The sequence below is a fragment of the Metopolophium dirhodum genome, chromosome 1 (genome assembly GCF_019925205.1).
Source record: "Metopolophium dirhodum isolate CAU chromosome 1, ASM1992520v1, whole genome shotgun sequence".
In the NCBI taxonomy this organism is placed as follows: Eukaryota; Metazoa; Arthropoda; class Insecta; order Hemiptera; family Aphididae; genus Metopolophium; species Metopolophium dirhodum.
In genome coordinates, this window is record NC_083560.1 from 115,008,573 (window position 1) to 115,031,029 (window position 22,457).

General features: G+C 29.8%; 1 protein-coding gene and 1 pseudogene across 1 annotated transcript; one reads left to right on the plus strand and one right to left on the minus strand.

Moving 5' to 3' along the window:
* The first annotated feature begins 1,290 nt into the window (after nt 1-1,290).
* Nucleotides 1,291-2,394, plus strand: LOC132952209 (uncharacterized; annotated as a pseudogene).
* A 5,436-nt stretch (nt 2,395-7,830) lies between these two features.
* LOC132934391 (uncharacterized) lies at nt 7,831-9,792 on the minus strand. The gene is made up of 3 exons (XM_061000701.1): nt 9,606-9,792; nt 9,470-9,554; nt 7,831-7,927 (listed from the first exon to the last, which is right to left on the minus strand). The coding sequence occupies exons 1-3, from the start codon at nt 9,790-9,792 to the stop codon at nt 7,831-7,833; spliced, it is 369 nt and encodes a 122-aa protein (XP_060856684.1).
* Between the last annotated feature and the right edge of the window lie 12,665 nt (nt 9,793-22,457).

Here is a 22,457-nt window from a genome sequence, read left to right on the forward strand (position 1 = left end):
TAAAATAGTTATTTACTCACAATAAAGCGGTGTTCCTTGATGCTGATGAAATGTATGGTACTGCAACGTGACTTATTTGTTTTGTGTGGGTTCTTCTTCAGAGTTGTCGCCTTGGAAGAGTGATCAATTCCTCCTTGTTGACTGTAGCCTTTGGCGGTTGCCTCCTTTGAATGAATATCCTACCCGACTGCGCCAGTGTTACGTGCTGCCCCTTCAGGGATTCATGTAGATGATTTGAAAATAATAGTAGTCAAATTAGATTTATAAATGCAATGTTTTATTATAACAGAATGAAATTTATAATATCGTCATGGTAATAGTAGTAGTAGTAGTCGTCCTGTATATGGCTAGTGGCGTGAAGTCGCTTCTGCGTTGCTGGTCCAGGTACATCTGTCTTTACTGTGTTCCCAGCCCTCCTATATATGATGTCGGTTCCTTTGATGGATCCTGCGCATGGACAGGGTGTCCTTGAGGTGGATGTAGCTGGTTCAATAAGTTGTTATTCTCGCAACCATCGCCTCGTAATAATAACTTGTTGTTGGCCGCTCCCCTTGATTAGCTTGCCAAAATAGAATGTGGTTTCTAACTATGAGGTTACGTCTAAGAGACCATAACAACTCAAGGAGAACTGTCTCTGTGAGTAGAATAATACATATACACTAATACGTGAATTGATTACCTACATCTATATTATATTAGTACGTAAAGCTATTCCTGTACAGTATGGAATGTGTTGCAAACCGGTCTAAATCAATTTAAACATATTATTCATACCAAAACCAAATTTACAATTATTTGAAAGAAAATTTCTTTTTGCGGCGTTCGTGTCAATTTATTAATTGCGAAACCCAATTTGCAATTATTTGCAATTAATTTGCAAAATATTGCCACCGGTTTGGAGTCGATCGGACGAGTTGGTAGGGCTGACTAAATTTGGCAAAAAATTCGTCAAAATTACAATTTTGATTTGCAATTAATTTGCAAAATATTGACACGAGTTTGAAGTCTATTGGGCTGACTGAATTTAGCCCCACCAAACGAAAATTTCTTTTTGCGGCGTCCGTATCAATTTGCAATTAATTTGCAAAATATTGCACCGGTTTGGAGTCGATTGGACGAGTTGGTGGGGCTAACTTCACTATCGTGTAATAGTAACGTGTTTGAGTGTTAACTCTTAAATTTTGAAAACAGAAATAATGATTATTGAAAAAAACAAAACTGCAATTGTAAAATATGGTTATAAGTTTAGGTTAGATATTTGATATTAAATGACATTGGTTACTAATACAAATGAATCATTGTACTTCATTATCCTGCATTAAGTCAAAGGTACGACACTGCAATAGTTTCCTAGAAAATAAAAGACAAACCATGTTCGATGACTTTTGGAAATGTAGTTGGGAGGAAAAAAAAACATTTTGTATTAACATGATATCAAAACAGGTAAAAAAACAAGACACAACAGCTGCTGGAGAAAGCAGTAGAAGAAATTTCTCTTACATACATATATCATTTGAAATCCAGAGATGTTAACTTTGTTGTGTGCAAGACCATGTTCCAGAATACATTAGGTCTTAATGAGTGGATGATAAAAAATTGGTTACATTCCTCCAATCAAGTAAACGGACTTCCACAAAAAAAATTGAAAAACATTGGTTCTAATGAAGTGGCAGTTGATGGAGACCAAGATGAAATGTCTCCTCGAAGGTTTGTTTTGATGAGATATGACCACTTAAATTTATGGTTTGACAGTTTAGCCAAGATGCCCAGTCACTACTGTAGACAGAAAACAAACAGACTTTACCTTGAAGGGCCTTTTAATTCTAAAATGGAAATATACTCTGCCTATGTACAAAAATGTGTTGAAGACTCCATTAAAAATCCATTAAGTAAAAGTATTTTTTCTACATTTATGAAAAAAAGAAATTTATCAATATTTAAACCAAGGAAAGACTTATGTGACGTATGTTCTAGTTATAAAGTGAATCAGGTGAGTAAAAATGACTATCAACAGCATATTAAAGAAAAAGACAGAGCCCGAGAAGAGCTTACTAAAGATACACTTGATGCTCATGCATATAAAAAAATGTATTTACCATGGACTTACAGGCAGTCAAGTTATGCCCAGCATTAAATGCCAGTGCACTTTACTACAGTATGAAGTTGAAAGTACATAATTTCACTGTGTATAATTTAGCACCAGAACACCAGTGCTCAAACTATTGGTGGGACGAATCAGAGGGTGAGTTAGAAGCATCTGTTTTTGCATCCCTTATAACTAAACATTTAACTCTAAATTGCATTAAAGATTCTACAGCTCAAAATGACATAATACTTTATTCAGATGGATGTGGGTACCAGAATCGTAATAGCTTTACTCCAGTTTGCTATTAAAAATAATATTACAATTGAACAAAAGTTTTTGATGAAAGGACATACACAGATGCCCTGTGACAGTGTCCATAGCATGATAGAAAAAGTCATAAAAAATAAAGAAATTTATTTACCTTCAGATTATTTGAAGCTTACCAAGACTGCACGCCAAAACCCCAGTCCGTATGAATCAATTTTGATGGTTCATTCAGATTTTAAAGACTACAAAGATGTTTTATTCTATAAATCCATAAGACCAGGAAAATCAAAAGGAGACCCAGAAGTAAAGGATATTAGGGCATTAAAATATGATCCGATTTCTCAAAAAATTTATTTCAAGTTAAAATTTGATGATGAGTATCAGGAAATTCCTCAATATAATCGTTCCAGAACAATAATTGATTTCAACAAAGAAGCACCAAACCTATACCAAAGTAGAAATGTACTAACACTTTCAAAGTGGAATGATTTGCAGAAACTAAAAGGTGTTTTGCCAAGAGATGTGCATGATTTCTATGATAATTTACCACACGAGCAACAGTTAAAGGCTCGCAAAACTACAAAAGTTTAAAAATTTTCAAACTTTTTTTTTTAATATTTCCTTTAATTAAAATGACAATTAATGTTCCTAACATAAATAAGTTATAAATTTATTGTTTTTAAGTTTTAAATATTGTTTATTTTTATTTTTAACAAGTTGGTTTCTATTATTTTGTTTTTATTTTTCATAAGTTTAAAAATTTTCAAACTTTTTTTTTTAATATTTCCTTTAATTAAAATGACAATTAATGTTCCTAACATAAATAAGTTATAAATTTATTTATTTTAAGTTTTAAATATTGTTTATTTTTATTTTTAACAAGTTGGTTTCTATTATTTTGTTTTTATTTTTCATAAGTTGATTTCTATTAATTTCTATTTTAATAATATACAAGTTGATATTTTATTTTTTGTTCAATTTATATTTATCTGTTTTTACTATGATAAATAATAATAAAGGTTATGTTTTTTAAAATTGAATATCATGACGTGTAAATTATTTATTTATAAGAAAATATTAATAATTAATTAATCTTTTTTTATTATTAATGGTAAATAATAACACTTATCTAATATAATTTAATGATAACAACACGAATCTCCTAATGACAATAACATGCATCTCCCATAAATTTTCGAAATAACACTTAACTCATACAAATAAAAAAAAATTTAACATTTAATATAGTTAACTTTATAAGAAATGAAAATACCTTTATCTGATTGGCCAACTATAATAGTTGAAAGATCTTCATTATAGTTATCAAAAACAAAATCATATTGAGCAAACATATCAACGGCAGATTCATCTATTATTTCATTTTCAACTTCATGTTCTTCATCAATATTACTTATGTTAACTACTTAAAAGTCAATTTAATAATTATTAAATTATATAATACATATTATAAAAATATTTTGGCAATAAAAAGTGACTGACCAGCATCACTATCGAATTTTGAAGGCAACCCTTCAACCGACAATTGTATTATGTTGTATAATTGTTTTTCTAATTCACTTGAGCAAGTATAATCATTTTCATGAGGGCCACCTCCAGTCTTAAATAAATTACTTTTACTTCCTCTCAATAATCTTTTCAATCCTTCATATTTTAATCTCAAGCTTGTAGCATCTCTGGGCTGTTATTTATAAAAAAAATGTATATCTAATTCATATTTATTGAAGATTATTAAATTTTTATTTAGAACTTACACAGCCTGATGTGGTTGAATTGTATGCTTCACTAATTTTTAACCAGCACTGGTTTTTGTCCTTCCAGGACACAGAGTTGGATACTTTATTTTCCAGTACAGATTTATTTTCAATTGCATATTTTAATAACAGTTCTTTTTCCTCAAAGGTAAAGTTAGTTACCCTATTCCTTTTATTGGACGACATAATGATGATTGATGAATAACAGAATAATACAGAAATTTAGAATAGCAATATAACAGTTTATTGTTTATAATAAAAATATACAGATTTTTCTTTGATAAATGATAATATTATCACTGATGAGATATTTCAACCAATTACAATGGATCAGAACTCTTTAACTTGTTCCACAATGCACAACTCCTAATACATATTATCATTATCATCTACTGATTAGTTTTATTCTCCGAATAACTATTCGGATAATAAATTTAAATTGAAAAACAGTTGTCATAATTTTTTGTTTTATTTGGAAGTTTATTTGCTGAATAGGTTTATTCAACGAATAGTAATTTAACGAATAGTTGGGTGATTGAAAAACCGGGCCTAACTCTTAAGCTTTAAAGTAAACATCGATTATGCTCATAAGTTAACATTTAATCTTTTTTTTTGTTTGAGGGGGTGCAAATTTTTGTTTTGCCAGGAGCTTTTAATCGGCTCGGCTCGGAAAACTACCATTAATAAATTGAAAAATATTTAATAAATTCGATTAATATTAGAGGGCCTACCTTGCAGTCAAACGTCAAAACCACAGACCAGTACAACCCTAGGTAATAATAATAATAGTTATAGAAATTTAAATATTTGCACAGATTGGACAAATATAGAATATAGACTTGTTTTAGATTCTGAGTGGAGGGATGAATGTATTGCTATTACAATGACGTGTTTTTCATTTTTTTTTTCATTTGTGTCTGTGTACACAATAGGTAGTCGAAATAATGCTTTGAATTTCAACTTCAGTATCTTATTCGATGGGAAAGTAAATATAGTTGGTGCATTGGGAAGGTCAAAATTTAAAATTCCCAGTAATTTTCGAATGTGCCGGGATAAACAAAAAAAAAAAACGGACATTTTTACGCAAACTTGGTTTTTGACAAAATTGATTTTAGTTTTTGGTGTAACTTATATAATATTACTTAGATAAAATTTTCAAAATATTTTGATGTGTTTTAAATTGTATACGGACATTTACAGTTTTCCATATTTTTAGTTTTTATTTCTTTGAATGTCAATAAAATTTTATTTGTTGGGTAAAAAAGCTTGAAAATGAAATACAAGGCTCTTTACATATTGTTACAATGATATTTTAAGCATATTAAAAATCCAGTCACAATTTTTTTTATAAGCATTTAATGTTCAAATGTTGAAAAAACACCTAAAAATCACGAAAATATGCAAATTATTTTAAGTTGGAAATTCATAAAAAAGTTTCTTTTTTAAATCTAAGATTTGAAAATTTAATACAAGATTTTTATAAGGTTATCTAACTTTCAAAAAAAAACTCAAAAAAAAATGTCTATAAGTAAAATTAAATTTTTATGAGCGTTTGAAGTTGGATATTCACTCGAATTCTCATGTTGCGATTTTGTTATTTTGTTGTAATTCAAAAATCAATAACTGTAGAAAGGTACATGAAAATTTGACTAATTATTTTATCAATTACTATACATGATAAGATTTTCAAAATATTTTGAGTTGTTTTGAGCTATTTGCGGACAATTTAAAATTGAAATTTTTTTAGTTTTTTTTTCCTCTAAATATCAATAAAATTGTATTTGTTAGGCCAAAGAACTTCAAAATGCAATACAAGGTATATTTATATATTTCTTAAATAGCAGTTGAAAAATATGTATTAAAATTAATAAGCACAACTTTTTTTATAGGCATTTTAAGTTCGATTTTTGATTTATCAAATTTAAAATTTGATAATGATTTTGAAGTTAAAAATTTATGAAATGTTCAACTTTTAAAGCTAAGGATTGAAAACTTTTTTGGCTGGAAGTAGATTATTCTGTAACCAAAAAATTTCACAGTTTTTTTTTATAGTTATTTTGTGTTCAAATTTTGAGGAAATTACATATTAAATAATCAACAATTGAATAATATAGACTTAAGTAATTTTGTTGTAATTTTATAATATTTTTTCAACTTACCGGATACCGTATTAATAATAAATACCTAATAACAATATTAATAATATATAAAATTAAAATATCAACACTGATAAACCGTCACCGCTCAGAATCGTTTCTCGTATACAATGATATGATATCATTGAATTCAAATTTAATACCGTCCATTATACAGTAGCCCACTTGTAACTTACTGAACAGCAGAGCGACATCCACTTACCCACCCTTTTTTTAAATTTAAAAGTGAATAAAGTTATCCCTCGTTATCCGCGGATTAAAAATCCGCGATTGGGTCGGCGATAACATTGTATTTATATATACGATGAAATTTTATCTTTATTGTACCCATACTTATAACAGATAAGCTACATAAAGTACATACCTTAATATGTACGGTTAATTTGTTATATCTTAAAATTGTTCAGTTGTTGGTTGATATTAGTGCGTGACACGTGTACGGTTGTATGTACATATTACTATTTAATTTAGTACCATACTTCATTTTAAGTGGCTTCTCAACCTAAAATTTCAATGAAACGGAGAAGAAACGCTTTGACACTCGTGCAAAAAGTTGACATTTTGGATAAAATAAAAAGTGGTGATACCGTAGCGTCACTTGCTAGGAAGTACGAAATGAACGAGTCTAGTGTTCGAGAAATAAGAAAAAATGAAGTGACAATACGACGCAGTGTTATGGAAAGTACCCCTATTTCCAGTAAAACGTGTTAAGGTGGAGAAGACCGAAAAAACCTTTAATATTTGGATTAAAGACCAGACCCAAAAAAAAGTTCCTCTCAGGTATAAGAAATTATGTTGAACTACGATCAGGAACTTACATTGGATGATCTAGAAGAAATTACCGAAACCCCGAACGAACCAAAACATCCGAGGATGATGAAGAGGAAGAAGAACCTGTGAAGCCGGATTTCTCCTCTAAATCAATCAAAGAGATTTTTTCATTAGCAAACCAACTAACTGAACAAGTTCCTATGACGGATCCACTCACTGAAAGAGCATTAAAGTTCAAAAGAGGAATCCAAGAATTGCTGGTGCCTTACGAAGAAGTTCGCAAAGACATAGAAATCAAAAGGAAACAAACATCAATTACAAATTATTTTCATCCTTCCTAATATATTATGTATGTATAAATAATTAATAAATTATATTAAAAAAATAAATACATAATCAAATAATTGTCAAACATATTAACCTTTTTGTGTAATAAAAATAAAAATAAATAAAAATGTCTAATAAAAATAAAAAATTGTATGTAAATAAAACCTAACTTCCCGTTTTACATTGCTTTATGGTCTCGTTATCCGCGCAACTTTCCTGGAACATAATCTCCGCGGATAACGAGGGATTACTGTACTGTATACTTTCAATTTTTTTAAATATTTATGTGAATTTTTTTATTAAACTTCTTACAATAATTTAAACCATACATACAACATACGTATTATTGCTAAAACAATATTATTAGTATTTAAATTCAAAACATTTTAATAGCAATTGTATTCCAATAGTTAAATATTTTATTTATAAGTTACATGTTTTTGAAAATATATTATGTAGTTGAAATGTGATTCATTTTTAAAATATTGAACTGCGAGACGTTCCACTCTGGTATAATCTTTGTACCAGTACTGTACAATCTTTCAAATCTATAACAAGAAGTTTATCCGTCTTTTATCTAATAACTACAAAAAAAGGGTATAATAACGTATAATCTCGTTTTAAAAAATTTTAAAAGTTCAAAGTTATTTTTCCAAATAATAGAAAAACAAAAAAAAGGAATTTACATTTGATTTTCGACTAATTATAATTTGTTATTTGACTGCAATTCAAAAAGAATAAACGTAGCTATTTTCACCAAATATTAAAATTTATATTTTATAAACATAATAATGTAACTTTCAAACTCTTGGGTCGTTTTTATTTATTTATTTTTGAATCACAGCAATATAATCAATATAATAAAATCAATTATTTAAAAACTGGTTTTGCGTAGTTATTCCCATTTTCTGTCGTCTTTTATTAGTTTTTCTAATTATTAAAAAAAGGACTGGGCATTTCAAAAACATTCATACTACTTTTTTTTCTGAAACTTGAGCATTATATTACATTTCATATAGATGTTGTAATATTATGCTTAACTTGTAATTAGTTTTGTTGATCAACCTATATTATCTGTTTAACTATGTACTCTATTGACTATTCAACAAAAGAAGCTACCCGGTGTCCTACATGCGTGCAGGGTGTGTTATCATTCTGCATGCATTGGCTACAGATGGTTAATTAAGTAAGGTGTTTAATAGTTGTGTGTACCCTGACCATCACCGAAGAACACCAATTATCGACCTGTTCGCTTATTATGTTTGATACAGTTTTGAATAGGGTACCTATCGAATAGAGCTGCAGTTTTCGATTAAGCCTGATCAGATTAATCTTCGTTATATAGTGGGAGCTGATTATGTTGGCAGTAATTGTAGATTATTTTAAATTATATCATGGAATTATATCTCAATAAAAATCACTGTAAAATAGTAAGTTTGATATGTCTGGTGGGTTCCGGGACATTTGCGGTCGGCACCTTTTGCGTGCCATTAGCGGTCAATTTATTTCTATCTACCTGACTATAAGATTTGGGTGCTATATATAATATTTTAATTAGAATTAAAATAAGAAAAACATTAGTAGACTATGAATTAGATAATGATTTAGAAAAATGCTTAAAAAAAATAGCTATTATTCAAAAATTAGAATAAGGTTATGTTTATTATGTCCTGTGAGTCTGTGAATTGTGATTGACAAATATATTATTATGTGCATTTTTATGATAATAAATATTTTTAAATTTTTTTATGTAAGTACAGTGAATTGTGATTATTATGTGAATTTTTAAACACGCCAGTAAAAAATACTGCCAGTCCTAAGCCTGGAATAGTGTGAAGGGAAGTTTAAATATGTAATGAATTATAGTAAAAAAGTATTATATTATACCTATTAGCATAAATTAAGTATATAGTATATAAAATATTATATTTAGCACCCAAATCTTATAGTCAGGTAGATAGAAATAAATTGACCGCAAATGGCACGCAAAAGGTGACACCGCCGACACCGCCGACACCGTCTGGTGGGTAGTGGGACACTAATAATAATCAGCAGTTATTATGTAAAATATTAATTGGAATTCAAATTACTTTGCTTGGAGAAGTATTTGTAGTAAAGAGCGTTGAAATGGTTTATATCCCAAACCAAGTGTATTTATTTGATATACCATGCCTTCTGAAAAAAAATATTAATTATGTTTTTACATTTATAGTTACTTCTACAAACCAGTTAATTTAATTCCTTTAACTTCTACAATTAAAATTTGAAGTATTTGGTTAGGTTCCAAGGCAATGTTTTTTCGTATTGAACTACTCCAATTATGTGAAATTCGTTCAAGCTCTTCACTTGCATTAAAACTTAGATAAGAATCGGTATTCTTGTTTTCGTGTAAACTCTTTGTAATGACAGACATAGCCTGTAGGTGATTACATTATATATTTTTTTTTAAATCCATTTAAAATTTAAATAAAATTTCATATTTATTACATTGTTTTCACATTCCATGTAAACTGTGTGATTAACCCGTTATCACAATATACCAAATAGTTGAAAATATTCAACAACTTTACCGTGGGTAAGGCGTTTATTAATGACGAATGTAATCGTTTCATTTTTATTTTATTTGATTTGATGAATAACAAGAAAATTCTGAACACGGATCACATGGTTATACGGAATACAGTGACAATGGAAAAGTTCATACCTAAACTGTGGTAAGATGATGGTAGTCTGCTCGTAGCCCTCCCTGTATGTACTAGTTCGAACAAACTCAAATTAGTAGCACAACCAATTTGGCGCTGATACCCAGCAATTAAAATCAATTAAATGAAAATATAACGCTAAATATATAAATATATATGACGCTAAATATTGGTCCAGATAATATTGAAAGTATCTCAAATGTTCAAAAGCCAAATATGAAATACTATTAAATCAATTAACATAAATAATGTGGATGGGATTGCCCTTCAAGAGACACATGCCTGCGAAAAACAGGTTACATAGCCGTATATTTATTAATTGGCGCCTATATCTATATCCTATGGACTTTAACAGCCACAACAGTGTAAGGGGAAATTACCAAAGTGGAGAAAATGGTGAATTCCTTCACGAATGGTTGACTCTGAATAATCTGGATCTCATCTATAATGCCAAGGATAAGGAAACGTTCAGGTCAAGAAAGGGTGAAAAGACTACACACCTCGAGGAGCATACTCAAGGACTTGCTTAGATGGCTCAACTATTGTGACAAGGTATATGCAACGGGATTTTCTCCATAGCCAACATAGACCTGTAATTTTAGAATATGGTCTAAAAGTACCACTAATACGTGTAATAACTAAATCCACGGCGGAACTTCAGAAAGGAAAAATGGAACAAATATGCTATACCACATCATTCAATGGATACCGCCGACAGTAAACTCCTACGAACGCTTTGTTGGTGATGTCGAATCAGTACCTAGCGAAGAAACATGTCCCCAGAGTGTTCAGAAAACAACTCATCCCAGGCATGAACCGTGCTTTTCAAGGAGTTTCAAAGTTTCTTAACTATGGGCATGATTGGGTGAAGAACAAGTACAGTGCAGCATTCGTCGACCTCTCTTCGGCGTACGACACTGTTTGAAGACAGACACTATGAGTATGTTTAATAAAGTCATACCATGTAAAAATCTATTAAAACGTTTAGACAACATGCTCACTAACCGTCGCTAGCATGTTTTAGAGAGTCACAAGAGAAGCAAGTGGCGCATGGCCAATAATGGCCTCATCCAAGCATCAGTACTGGCTCCAACCATATTTAATCTGTATCTACACGATATATCCGACACAAAAAGGCTTGAAGTTTAAACTTGCCGACGACATTACGATCGTCACCAGAGGAATTTTAAATATGGTAGTAGTACTTTAATGTATGACCTTGCTAAATTAAGTGACTATTTCTATAAATGGAGATTAAAACTCAACCTAATATTATTTACCTTGCAATATTCGCTATTATATTAAATATTGAGTAATACACGCAACCTCAATTTAAAATCAAGAAAACCCTCCGGAGTACAGCAAAGAAGCTGGAAATCAAACATTGATGGCACAAAGGATTGGCGTGAAAATTGGACAACAACGAATATCAAAAATATAAGTCTTGTGCCTGACCCAAATAAGGGTGTGCCAGGCATGGTTTTACCATGAGGTGTATGATCCATATTTAACAGAATTCGAACTATACATGACCAGTGCGGCACCATGATGTTGAAATGGGGTTTAAAGGCTAATCATACATGCGGACTGTGGTTACAACAACCAAACAATGCAACATATGGTGATTGGGTTTCAAAAGAAGAAGTTAAGTTTAGGTGTCGTATACAGACATAAATCGTTATTGCATAACTTAATATCACGACCAGTTTTGAAGTAAAAATAAAAGTTACGGTTACCGGCGAACCTACCGTCCAACCTACAGTCTTGTCCGATTAACGGTGACGTGCCGTACCGTCATTTATTGTGAGGCAAAATTATTTTATTTTCTACAAGTACGCATTCATATTATACCATCATACTACCAACATTATCCCGGAGTATGAACCACCATATTCAATATCCGATAGTTTCGTGAGTCGGCTGTCAACCACTTATATTATTGTCATATTATTTATATATAAACATTATTCCCCTACTGGTCGCGACCACCCCTAACAAGTGTGTATAATATAATTTGTTTTGTATGCAATATATTAAGTACGAATAGTTCAAAATAATACATATTGTACTTAGTCAACCCTCAGGTCCGATAACTTAAAAACATCGAGCAACTCCCGCGATCTGTGATCAACGGCTGTTCACGTAACACTAGGTATGGAATAAATTCCTAGAAATACAAAAAAAGGACCTTAACTTGACAATCTGTAAAATTTTAATATAGATTTAGAGTTTCTGTGTTTTGTTACCAATAATCTATTAATATTTTCATTTTAGATTCTGAGTGGAACGATGAATGTATTGATTTTACAATGATGTGTATTTTTTTTATTTTTGTGTGTCTGTCATCACCTTTTAGGACAGTAAAAAGGCTTAGATTTTCTTCAACAGTAATTCTGATAGGTAAATGAATCTAGTTGGTACTTTGGGGGGTCAAAAGTAAACATTTCCCAGTAATTTTCAAAAGCGCCGTCAAAAACAAAAGAAAAATTAAGGAAAAATGGGAATTTTGACGCAAAATCTGTTTTTGAGAAAATCGATTTTGGTTTTTGGTGCAACTCTAAAACGAATGACCGTAGAGACATGCAATTTTGACTGAATGTTTATATAAGCATTTTCTATACACCATATAATTTTCCAAATATTTTGATTTATTTTGAGCTGTTTACGGACATTTTCAGTTTCCATTTTTTTAGTTTTTTTTCTATAAATATCAATAAAATTGTATTTGTTGGTTAAAAAAGCTTGACAATTTAATAGAAGGCTCCTAGTATATTGTTTCAAAGGCAGTGGAAAAAAATTAAAAATCCATGGTCATAATTTTTTATTATAAGCCATTTAAAGTTCAAATATTAACAAAATACGTAAAAATGACGAAAATTTGTGAATTATTTTGAGTTAAAAATTCATAAAAAATTTTCTTTTTAAATCTAAGATTTGAAAATGTAATACAAGAATCCTCATAAGTTTGTCTACCTTTATCAAAAAAAAAAAATATCTACAAGAAAGTCAAATTAAATTTTTATGTCCGTTTGTAATTCATATTTTTACAACATTTGATATTCACTCGATTTTTCATGTAACGATTTCTTTATTTTGTTGTAATTAAAAAACGAATGACTGTTGATACTTGAAAATTTCACTGAATGTTTATATTGGCCTTTTCTATACACCATACATTTTTGAAAATAATTTGACTCTTTTTGAGCTGCTTACAAACATTGTCAGTTTTCAATTTTTTTAGTTTTTTTATAACAATACAATTTTATTTGTTAGGTAAAAAAGCGTGAAAATTTAATGCAAGACTCCTGATATATTGTTTGCATTTGAAAAAAAAATATTAAAAATACATAGGCACAATTTTTTTTATAAGCATTTTAAGTTCGAATTTTGACAAAATTTAATAATTATTTTGTAGTTAAAAATTTATAAAATGTTCAACTTTTATAGCTAAGGATTGAAAATTTAAAACAAGGTTCCACGTAAATAGGTTATATATAAATTACTTAATACCATACGCTGTCTGACCATCTTCGCTCAGATTCGTTGTTCTTATACAATGATATTTTATCATTGAATTCAAATTTAACATAACAGTGACCCCCTCTTGTAACCTACTGTACAGCAGAGCGATAACCATTTGCCCACCTTTTTAGTTTTGACATTTTAAGTTTATCTGTTAGGTATGTTATTTTGTGTAATATCCACACGAAATAAATCAATACAACCTAAAGTGTCACATACAAAATATTTACTAGTAAACAAAACTGAATATTTCTTATTCAAACCGTTAACCAACAAAATTATATTTGAATCGTAAATTTCGAAAAGGGCCCATCTCGTATTTTGATCAAAATAGATTTTTCCACGTTTTTATCATTTACACATATAGACCGATATTTTATGAGCAAAAAAGGCCTAAATCTGGTTTCTATCGTGATGAAAAAAACATCCTATTTTTCGAATTTGTTGATTTAATATGATATTTTTATTTTTATTATTGACTGCTACTGGCGTGCCGGTCGAAAGCCATCGTTATTATCGTGATTATAATGTAAACAAAAACAATATTACCACTCCTCGGTCGTTAGTTCAGTTGCGTTCAGTTTGTACAGTTAATTTGTTGTTTTAAAACGTACTCGTACATTAATAATTAATATCAGTGAACCCAGCAGTTTGGAGATTGCCAATTATGAGACCAAAAGAAAGTAAAAAGGTGTGAGAAACACTGATCGTTATAAACACGAAGTTATTAAAAAAGTAAAAGTAAAAGGGCTTCTTCATGAAAACTATGCTGGCAAAATCATCGCGCCTAGGAAAACTGGAGACAGCTGCAAGTGGGTTCTTAATTTAAATTTAATATTTTATTTATTTTTCTAAATAGTTTTATGTGTATGCAGTCATTAATATGATTTTATTATAACAAGAAATATTGCTATAGTACACACTGGTATATGTATGGTTCTTATTAGGTATTTATTGAATGAATATATAGCGTTTATAAAGCGTAAAATTAAAAGAGACGGTTGGTTGTTTACTCATCAACAATATGTAGATTTAATACTAAGCAGTACCGCGAGCAAGAAGTTTAGTGTCAAAACAATAACATATTCTGACGTTATGGACTTCAAATCATGGTGTAAAATTAATTTCAAAGACAAGTCACTGTCGGAAAGATGTTATGTGAAAAAAGTGGACAAAAAGGATAAAGTTTCATTTTTAAGTGTCGACTTTTTTTGAATTCATATTTGACCCAATAAAATCAGTTGAAGTCTTATGTTGTCCCTTCATTGACAATGAAATAAGTAATGAATCTTTTATCCTATCAAAAATAAAAGGTAGTTGTGCAAGCATCCCTACTATTGAAGCATTTCCTTGCTACTCCTCTAAACTTCCGATTAATGTTTTAAAAATGAACGATCTATAGAAGTTAAAGCAATATATACCAGAAGATAACATAAATTTCTATGAAAGCATTCTGCAGTGGCCGACAGATGTATCATTACAGCTAGACATTGAAGAAGAATTTTAAAGTACATGAAAACTTTATTTTTTTTTTTTTTTCAATGTCGAGGAGATAATTTTCTACTTATTATATTTTCTGTTTTATATGTATAATTTATAAAAATAAAATGATATGTACAAGAAATATTTTTTGTACAATTTTATGTCAATAACATGGGTATTTTCGATTTTAAATCACTACATCTATAATTTTTAAAAGGACTCATCTCTGAAAACTTCAAGAATCACTTTTCCAATAAAATTTCACTTCAAGAATATTATATTACATGGACATAACATTAAATAATAGTCTGTAATTATCTAAGAAAAAAATTGGTACAATAAAAAAAAATTTTAAATTAAATCAGTTTTTTGGTTTCCTAAAAAATTTTAATTTTCAGATATGAGCCCTTTTTGAAATTTACAATTCATTTATTTATAGGTACGATATAGATACAATATACTTTTCGTTGTTTTTCAAATTCTTTTTTTTTTTTGTAAGAAGAAAACTGATAGGTAATTGAAAGAATTAACTTTATAATTTAAATTAAACTATTCCCTCAAATTTTAGTAAAATTACATTAGCTTGAAACAAGTGCTCTGAAACATTAATTTGAATGCATAGAATATTTTATTAAATATATGTACATTTGTCGCAATGAGTCTGAATAGATTGAAATGTGTTTAACAAGCGAAGTTATTATTTACCCAATTCTTACTTGTTTAGTTCCTTTCTTGAATGATTCGAGGTTAAATTCGGGGTCATGTTGCCACCGTAACATGGTTATCTTGATTGCATTTTTGAAGAGTAGAGGATATCCTATTCTATACATTTCAGTGAATGCCCAACTGCTGTCGTTCATTGAAATTGGATTATAATTTTCAGATGTACATGGTTGAAATATTTTGTATCGATTAAAACTATCCGTAAAATAGGTTACAGGTACTTGATTTATTGATTGAGGATATAATTTTCGAGTGTTGTATATTTTTTTCCCGTAACTTGGGAATGATTTTACAAGGTGAGTTAAAATGTTTCTTATTGCCATATTACATAAAAATTACATTAAACCGATTAATTAATTGATGTTATTTAGGTACCTATATTTACTATAGAAATGTGTTTTTTTGATAATCATATTATATTATGGCAACAGATTTGATTTTAGCCAATTAATGAAAGCTTATATACAATATGCTGTGAAAAACCGGTAAATGTTATAAGGGTCTATGAATAGTATCTAACTATTATATGTACCTATAGAACTGATAGAACCGGGGAATGTGGAATTGGTTCCAGGGTAAAATAAAGTGTACGAATTGGTTTCCAAAAAAATACTTTCCAGTACACAACTTCGAATTGGTTCCCGAATAAAATTACTTAGTATACAACTGTTACAAAATATGTACAAATTGATAATATTTAGACGCATTTTCGTTATGGGCTGCGCACGCACCACCTTATTGCATGATTTAGCATGGATAGGAATCTAAGCCGGCAGTGATTTATTTAGCCATGGAATTAATAATTTATATTGTTTTGTCAACTAATAAATCGAAGTGATAATATGCACTGCTAATGGCGGCCATGATACCTGCGTATCAGAAAGTTACGATCATTCCTATTTATATAGCCATGGGTTTTACAATGTCTGGGATAGTTTATCAATATAATTTTATATAATTTAAATAATATTGTGGAAAGTAACCTTTAACAAAATCATGAGCATGACACAGATAGTGAAAACGTATTAGGCAGGCGTATTTACCAGCTGAAAAGTTTCGAAGTGAAATTTGTTGAAAATAAAAAATATGAAACACCATATTTATGAGTTGATTAAAGAATAAGACGACTGCGGTGTTGAATCAACTTAAATTATCAATTTAATAAATAAATTCGATACACAAATTAACAACTTTTATTTGATTAAAGAAGAGAAAAAGGTCCTCGTCGTCAAGAAATTCTTCAACCGCTTTTTTACGGTCGTCTGTGTGGGAGCAACCCCATGCTATATTGTGGCTGTTGAAGTCGCCTAAAAGTACGGAGGGCTTGAGGAGTTGCCGTATGATGTCTATGAGATTTTGTTTTGAGAATGTTTTACTGTCAGGAATATAAATATTTCATACACATAAGTGTTTTTGGAATTTAACTTACGTAGCTATTACTTCAAGATCAGAGTGTATAGGGATTTTTTCGCTTTCGAGAGAATTACTAATGAAGGTAGCGACGCCTCCACTTGCCCTGTTGGTGACAGATCTGTTTTTATAATAGCCCGAGTAATTTTTGATGTGAGCAGTATGGTTGTCTTTAAGGTTAGTTTCTTGGAAGCAAAACATTTGTGGTTGAAAATTGTAGACAATACGGTTAATATCGGTTGAACGTTTGTAGAAGCCGTTGATGTTCCATTGGATAAAGTGCTCATGTTTATGTGTAGGGAAAGGGTTTTGGGTAGTGTTTTATTGGTTGGATTGATTCAGGTTGGGGCTCTGTATAGTGGGGTCTTCAGAGTGTGGTAATGATTGAAATAGAAGTTTAGTAAATCTGGATATTCTAGATTTTATTTTTCTGTCCACCAGTAATGGTCTTACTTTTTCAGCCATATCAAGGACGTCAGTAGCTTTGGATCCAATACTATTGCACAGATCATGTATGTTTAAGTTTTTATTCGAGAAGTTTATCTAAAATATATTTGAACGAAATTAGGTCAAGATGGGAGTCATTGCTTTGGACGAGAGCTGTCGCTGGCTCAAGAAGGTCAATTAATTTATCGGTAGTCTTCGTTGAGGAGTTTGAACTTGATCTGATTTTAGATTTTTTCTTGGTGTGATTATTTGAATTTCTGTTTTTAACAGTGAGTACATCCACAACTAACTCAGGTATATGAGAGGTCAGCGTGGGGAGGATGGCGCTGATGGGAATGTGGATTCGGGGGCTAACTTTTTAAAAATAGCTTGGTGTTCCTGTGAGTCCGATATATCTGCGTAATTATCATCTTGAGTGATTTGATCAATATTTTTATGAGGCATCTCGCTAGTATTTTGAGTTTTATCATCGGTTAGATGAGTTGCGTTGTCTATGGGAGGATCACAAGTCACGTTCATACTATTGGTTTTTCCAACGATATGATGAGAAGAGGTATTAGTGATTGTTTGTTTATTAGAGGTGACTGTATCTTCTGACGGAGGGAAGGCAGTGAATATCGTCTTACACGAGTATGATACATAGCCTGTTTTTTTACATAGATAGCAAGTTACGGTGTCGTCTGTAATGAATATGCGCTAAGACAATGACGATCGACCCCGGGTGTTTTAGAAAGTCTACGAAAACTTGTGATGTGTGCGAATTTGTCGAGTGGGAAACCAGCCTTTAGCGGCGTGATTGATGATGCTATATTTACACCAAGTGTCCCTAGTGCATTTATAATGGAGTTATAGATAATTATAATAATAATATTCCCGGTATAGTGGTATAGACGTTCGATAATATAATACGTTTGGCCGGGTTGATTAATTTGCGAATCGGTATCTCGATGTTATCGATGAATATGGCCGAATGCATATTAATGATGTCATTAGTTATCTGTTGGTTTCTTAGAAAAACACATTATTAAACCTATTATTGGATAAACGTGACGCGGAGATTATGTTGGTTGCGTCAGTAATTTTACTAAGCGCAATTATGTATTTAATTTGTTTAATTCCGTCTATTGAGTTCATTACAATAGCTTGGTTCATTTTTGGTGTAACAGAGTTAGATGTTGTTTCAGCGAAGCTTTTAACTTGAGAGCTGTTGGTTGGAGAAATTGAAGCAGGTTGAGTGTTGTTTATATCATTGGTGGTGGGACTGTCTTGATATTTTGGGGTTTTGGGCGGGAGGTTTTGAGATGAATGTTTGGACGCTAATAATTTGTCATTAAGAGACATTTTAATAGTATTCGAATTGTTCGATGGACTAGGCATATTGGTGTTCATTGCGGGTAAGCGCAGTTGTTTATCTTAATTGATTTTAATTAGGTAGAGAGCTTATCGCGCTTGAAAAGGTCGAAATCTCACAAGTGTATAAATATATCGCAGAGCATAATATAAATAATTTTCCGACTGTAATCTCATTACATAAGAGAAAGTTCAATAAAAATATTTTTTGGAAAATGGACCATCTATATCAAAAAAGCACAGACTTTACTTGGATTGGATAAAATAAAAACCCACTTTAGATCCTAAAGTATCAAATGGAACTTTAAGATACGACACATATATGTTTGATAATAATTTTAATTTATCCTTTTTTTAACCAAAAAAGAATCAGTGTGATGTATGTAAAAAATATAAAATAGGCAGTCCAATAGAGAAAACCACAATACAAATTGTATATGATTTGCATATAAAAAATAGGAACATTAACAAGACAAAAAAATATCTGATAAACAAAAGGCATTAACTGATTCAAAATATTGCCTGACTGTGTTTGACTTCCAAAAAAACTAACAAAACCTCAAGTGATGTTGGGAGTTTTTATTACAAAAGAAAATTTACTACATATAATTTTACCATTAGACCTCTTATATTATCTGAACTAATTTGCAGAATACTTTCTTGTATTTTCAAACTAGTGAAGTTAATTTTTTTATCATGATACTCTTTAAAGTTCAACACACATTTAGAGAAAACATTGCAAAGTTCCAATAAATTACCTTAAAAATATTGAAATAAAGTTTTATAAGTTATGTTATTTATTGTTTATAGTCTATATTTTGTAGTATAAATTTAGTACCTAGGTTACATGAATCAGAATCTTCACGGTGACCACAAAATGAAACTCTTTGTTTTGCAAGATACAAAACTATTTCGATAATATTTAAAATATACATGCGATATTTTGTTACAATTTTATAGTGAGCACTTATGACTTGAGATTTAACACTTCCAGTTTTTTTACTTAATTTAAAAGCTTAGTAGTGCCATATTCTAACCATGCACATTCAACTAAAATTTGTTTATTAAAAGATCTATATTGCTTCCCAAACTTTGTTTTTGGATAAGCCCTAAAAGCATTTAAACATATGCAAAGAAGTTGATTATAAGTGTTATTAACTGCACACTAAAAAATAAGTTTATTTAAATTGTATGTTTCATAATTAGTACCTATAACATTTTTCGAAGCACTCAAAAATAATAATAATAAATTAATATAAAATAAAATTAAGATAGTACTTACAGCCAAAATAGGGCTGTATGGTCCATTTTCTATATTATCTCCTTATCCTAAATTCAAAATTTGAGAGGCACTGGTACATACATTTTCAATGTCAAGGTAGGCAACAATTTGATGTTCTCGTTCACACAAACTACGTGATGTGCTTGGACCAGGATCATCAATAGTTTCACTGGTTGGACTATTTTTTTTTTATTATTACTAAAAACACTAAACATTATGAATATTGATTATCGAATAACAAATTTAATAACTGCGCTAAAAAGCTAAAACAAACACTTGCAATTTCCGAATCACGAGCCACGAGGTTATCAGTAAGTTGACAGCTGTTAGTACATAATTACAATCGCTGTCGACCGTCTATCGTCTATGACGTCCTATCGATAATTTATTATCGAGTAGGTATCGTTCGTGATTATAAATTATCTCCCAGTGATATCAACATGACGATATGACGATATTAGTATATTACCATAGAACAATATTATGATATTACGTTACCTACTATTCACAATAATAGTAATAATATACTGTAATATAAATTATGTATGCAAGATAACTGTTAAGAACAAAAATAACTGACGTTTGGATCCTTTTATTATAAATTTAAACCGAAATATAAATTAAATTACTTTTAAAATAAACATTATTTAATAAATATATAATTACCAATAGTTAGAATTTGTAAGTCAATGTTATTTTCATCAGAAAATTTAACTAATTTCTAACAAATATTATGGAATTCTTCATCTGTTCTTGATGTTTCAAATGTTTTTACTTTGTAAACTATTAGTTAATATGTTGATTATACTCAATACATCTATAAGAATAATAAGAAAAATAATGAAGTCTCATTTTTGTACAGAACTTAATATGCCTGAAAAAATATTAGTTTATAACTATTAAATTGAACAGTTATTACTTTATTAGTTTATTACCAAAATCTTGAGCAATATCTTTATCGGATTGTTCATTCATTTTATGTTCAAGATAATCAACAATTGCTTTAAAATTGTTTAACATAGTTCTAATATTCCTCTTTCAGTATTTTTGGACAATATTTCTGCGAATAATATGAATGATACCATTAGGTTATTTGCTAAATATTTTTCATCAGTATACACAACTAACACAACTAATATTATAGACGATTATAATAATGATTTATTTTATAATCAGTTTCATAATTTTAGTTTTAATTCATTTATTATATATGAATACGAAATTATAGATTTTATTGATTCACTTAATGACAAGGCAAGTATTGGGCCCGATGGAATTCCTACAATTTTTTTGAAAATGTGTTGTAAAACTCTCATTAAACCTTTATATTATTTATTTAATTTGTCTCTATCCAGTGGAACATTTCCTCTTTGTTGGAAAAAATCTTTCATTTCTCCCATATATAAATCAGGTGACAAACAAAATTTGAAAAACTATAGACCAGTTTCGAAAATGTCAATTTTGCCAAAAATGTTTGAAGCTATTATCTCAAAAAAATTATCAAATTTATTGTGTAATAATTAGGACGCGGATTTTTATGTAATAAAAAAGTCAAAATATGTAAATATTTATGTTGTTATTTTTGCCAAAATATGTATTAAAAATCATGAAATATTTAACAACGAAAAATGTGTATTTTTAATTAATTTTTAATCATCTAAAAAAAGTAATAAAGATATAGAATTCTGTTACATAACATATTTTTTGTTGTACTTCAATTTATTCATCTTCATTGCAGTCGTCTTCGAAACAGTTTGAAACAATGTACATTTGGAGATTTTCAAATTTAAATGTGCGGCGGTTAGGTCTTAAAATTGATTTGTATCTGCTGAAAGAGCGTTCCACGTCAACTGAGGTTAATGGGGCATATTTCATATTTGATATATCAGATGGTGCAAATTCAATATCCATTGATCCATTGTTTTCATTTGTATTTAGAAGAATATTTCTAATAGTTTTTATGTTTTGTAAACCAACATTTTTAGCTAGTACGTCATTTAATTTATTTTTTAGAACATATTGTTTTGTTCTGTTGTTATTTTGTTTTAATATTATATTAATATACCTACCGACGGCGCCACGCCATGAATTGTAAATTTCTCGTGTGTCAAATAAACGTCCCCATGTAGACAGTACTCAGTGTTGCCATACGTACGGAGC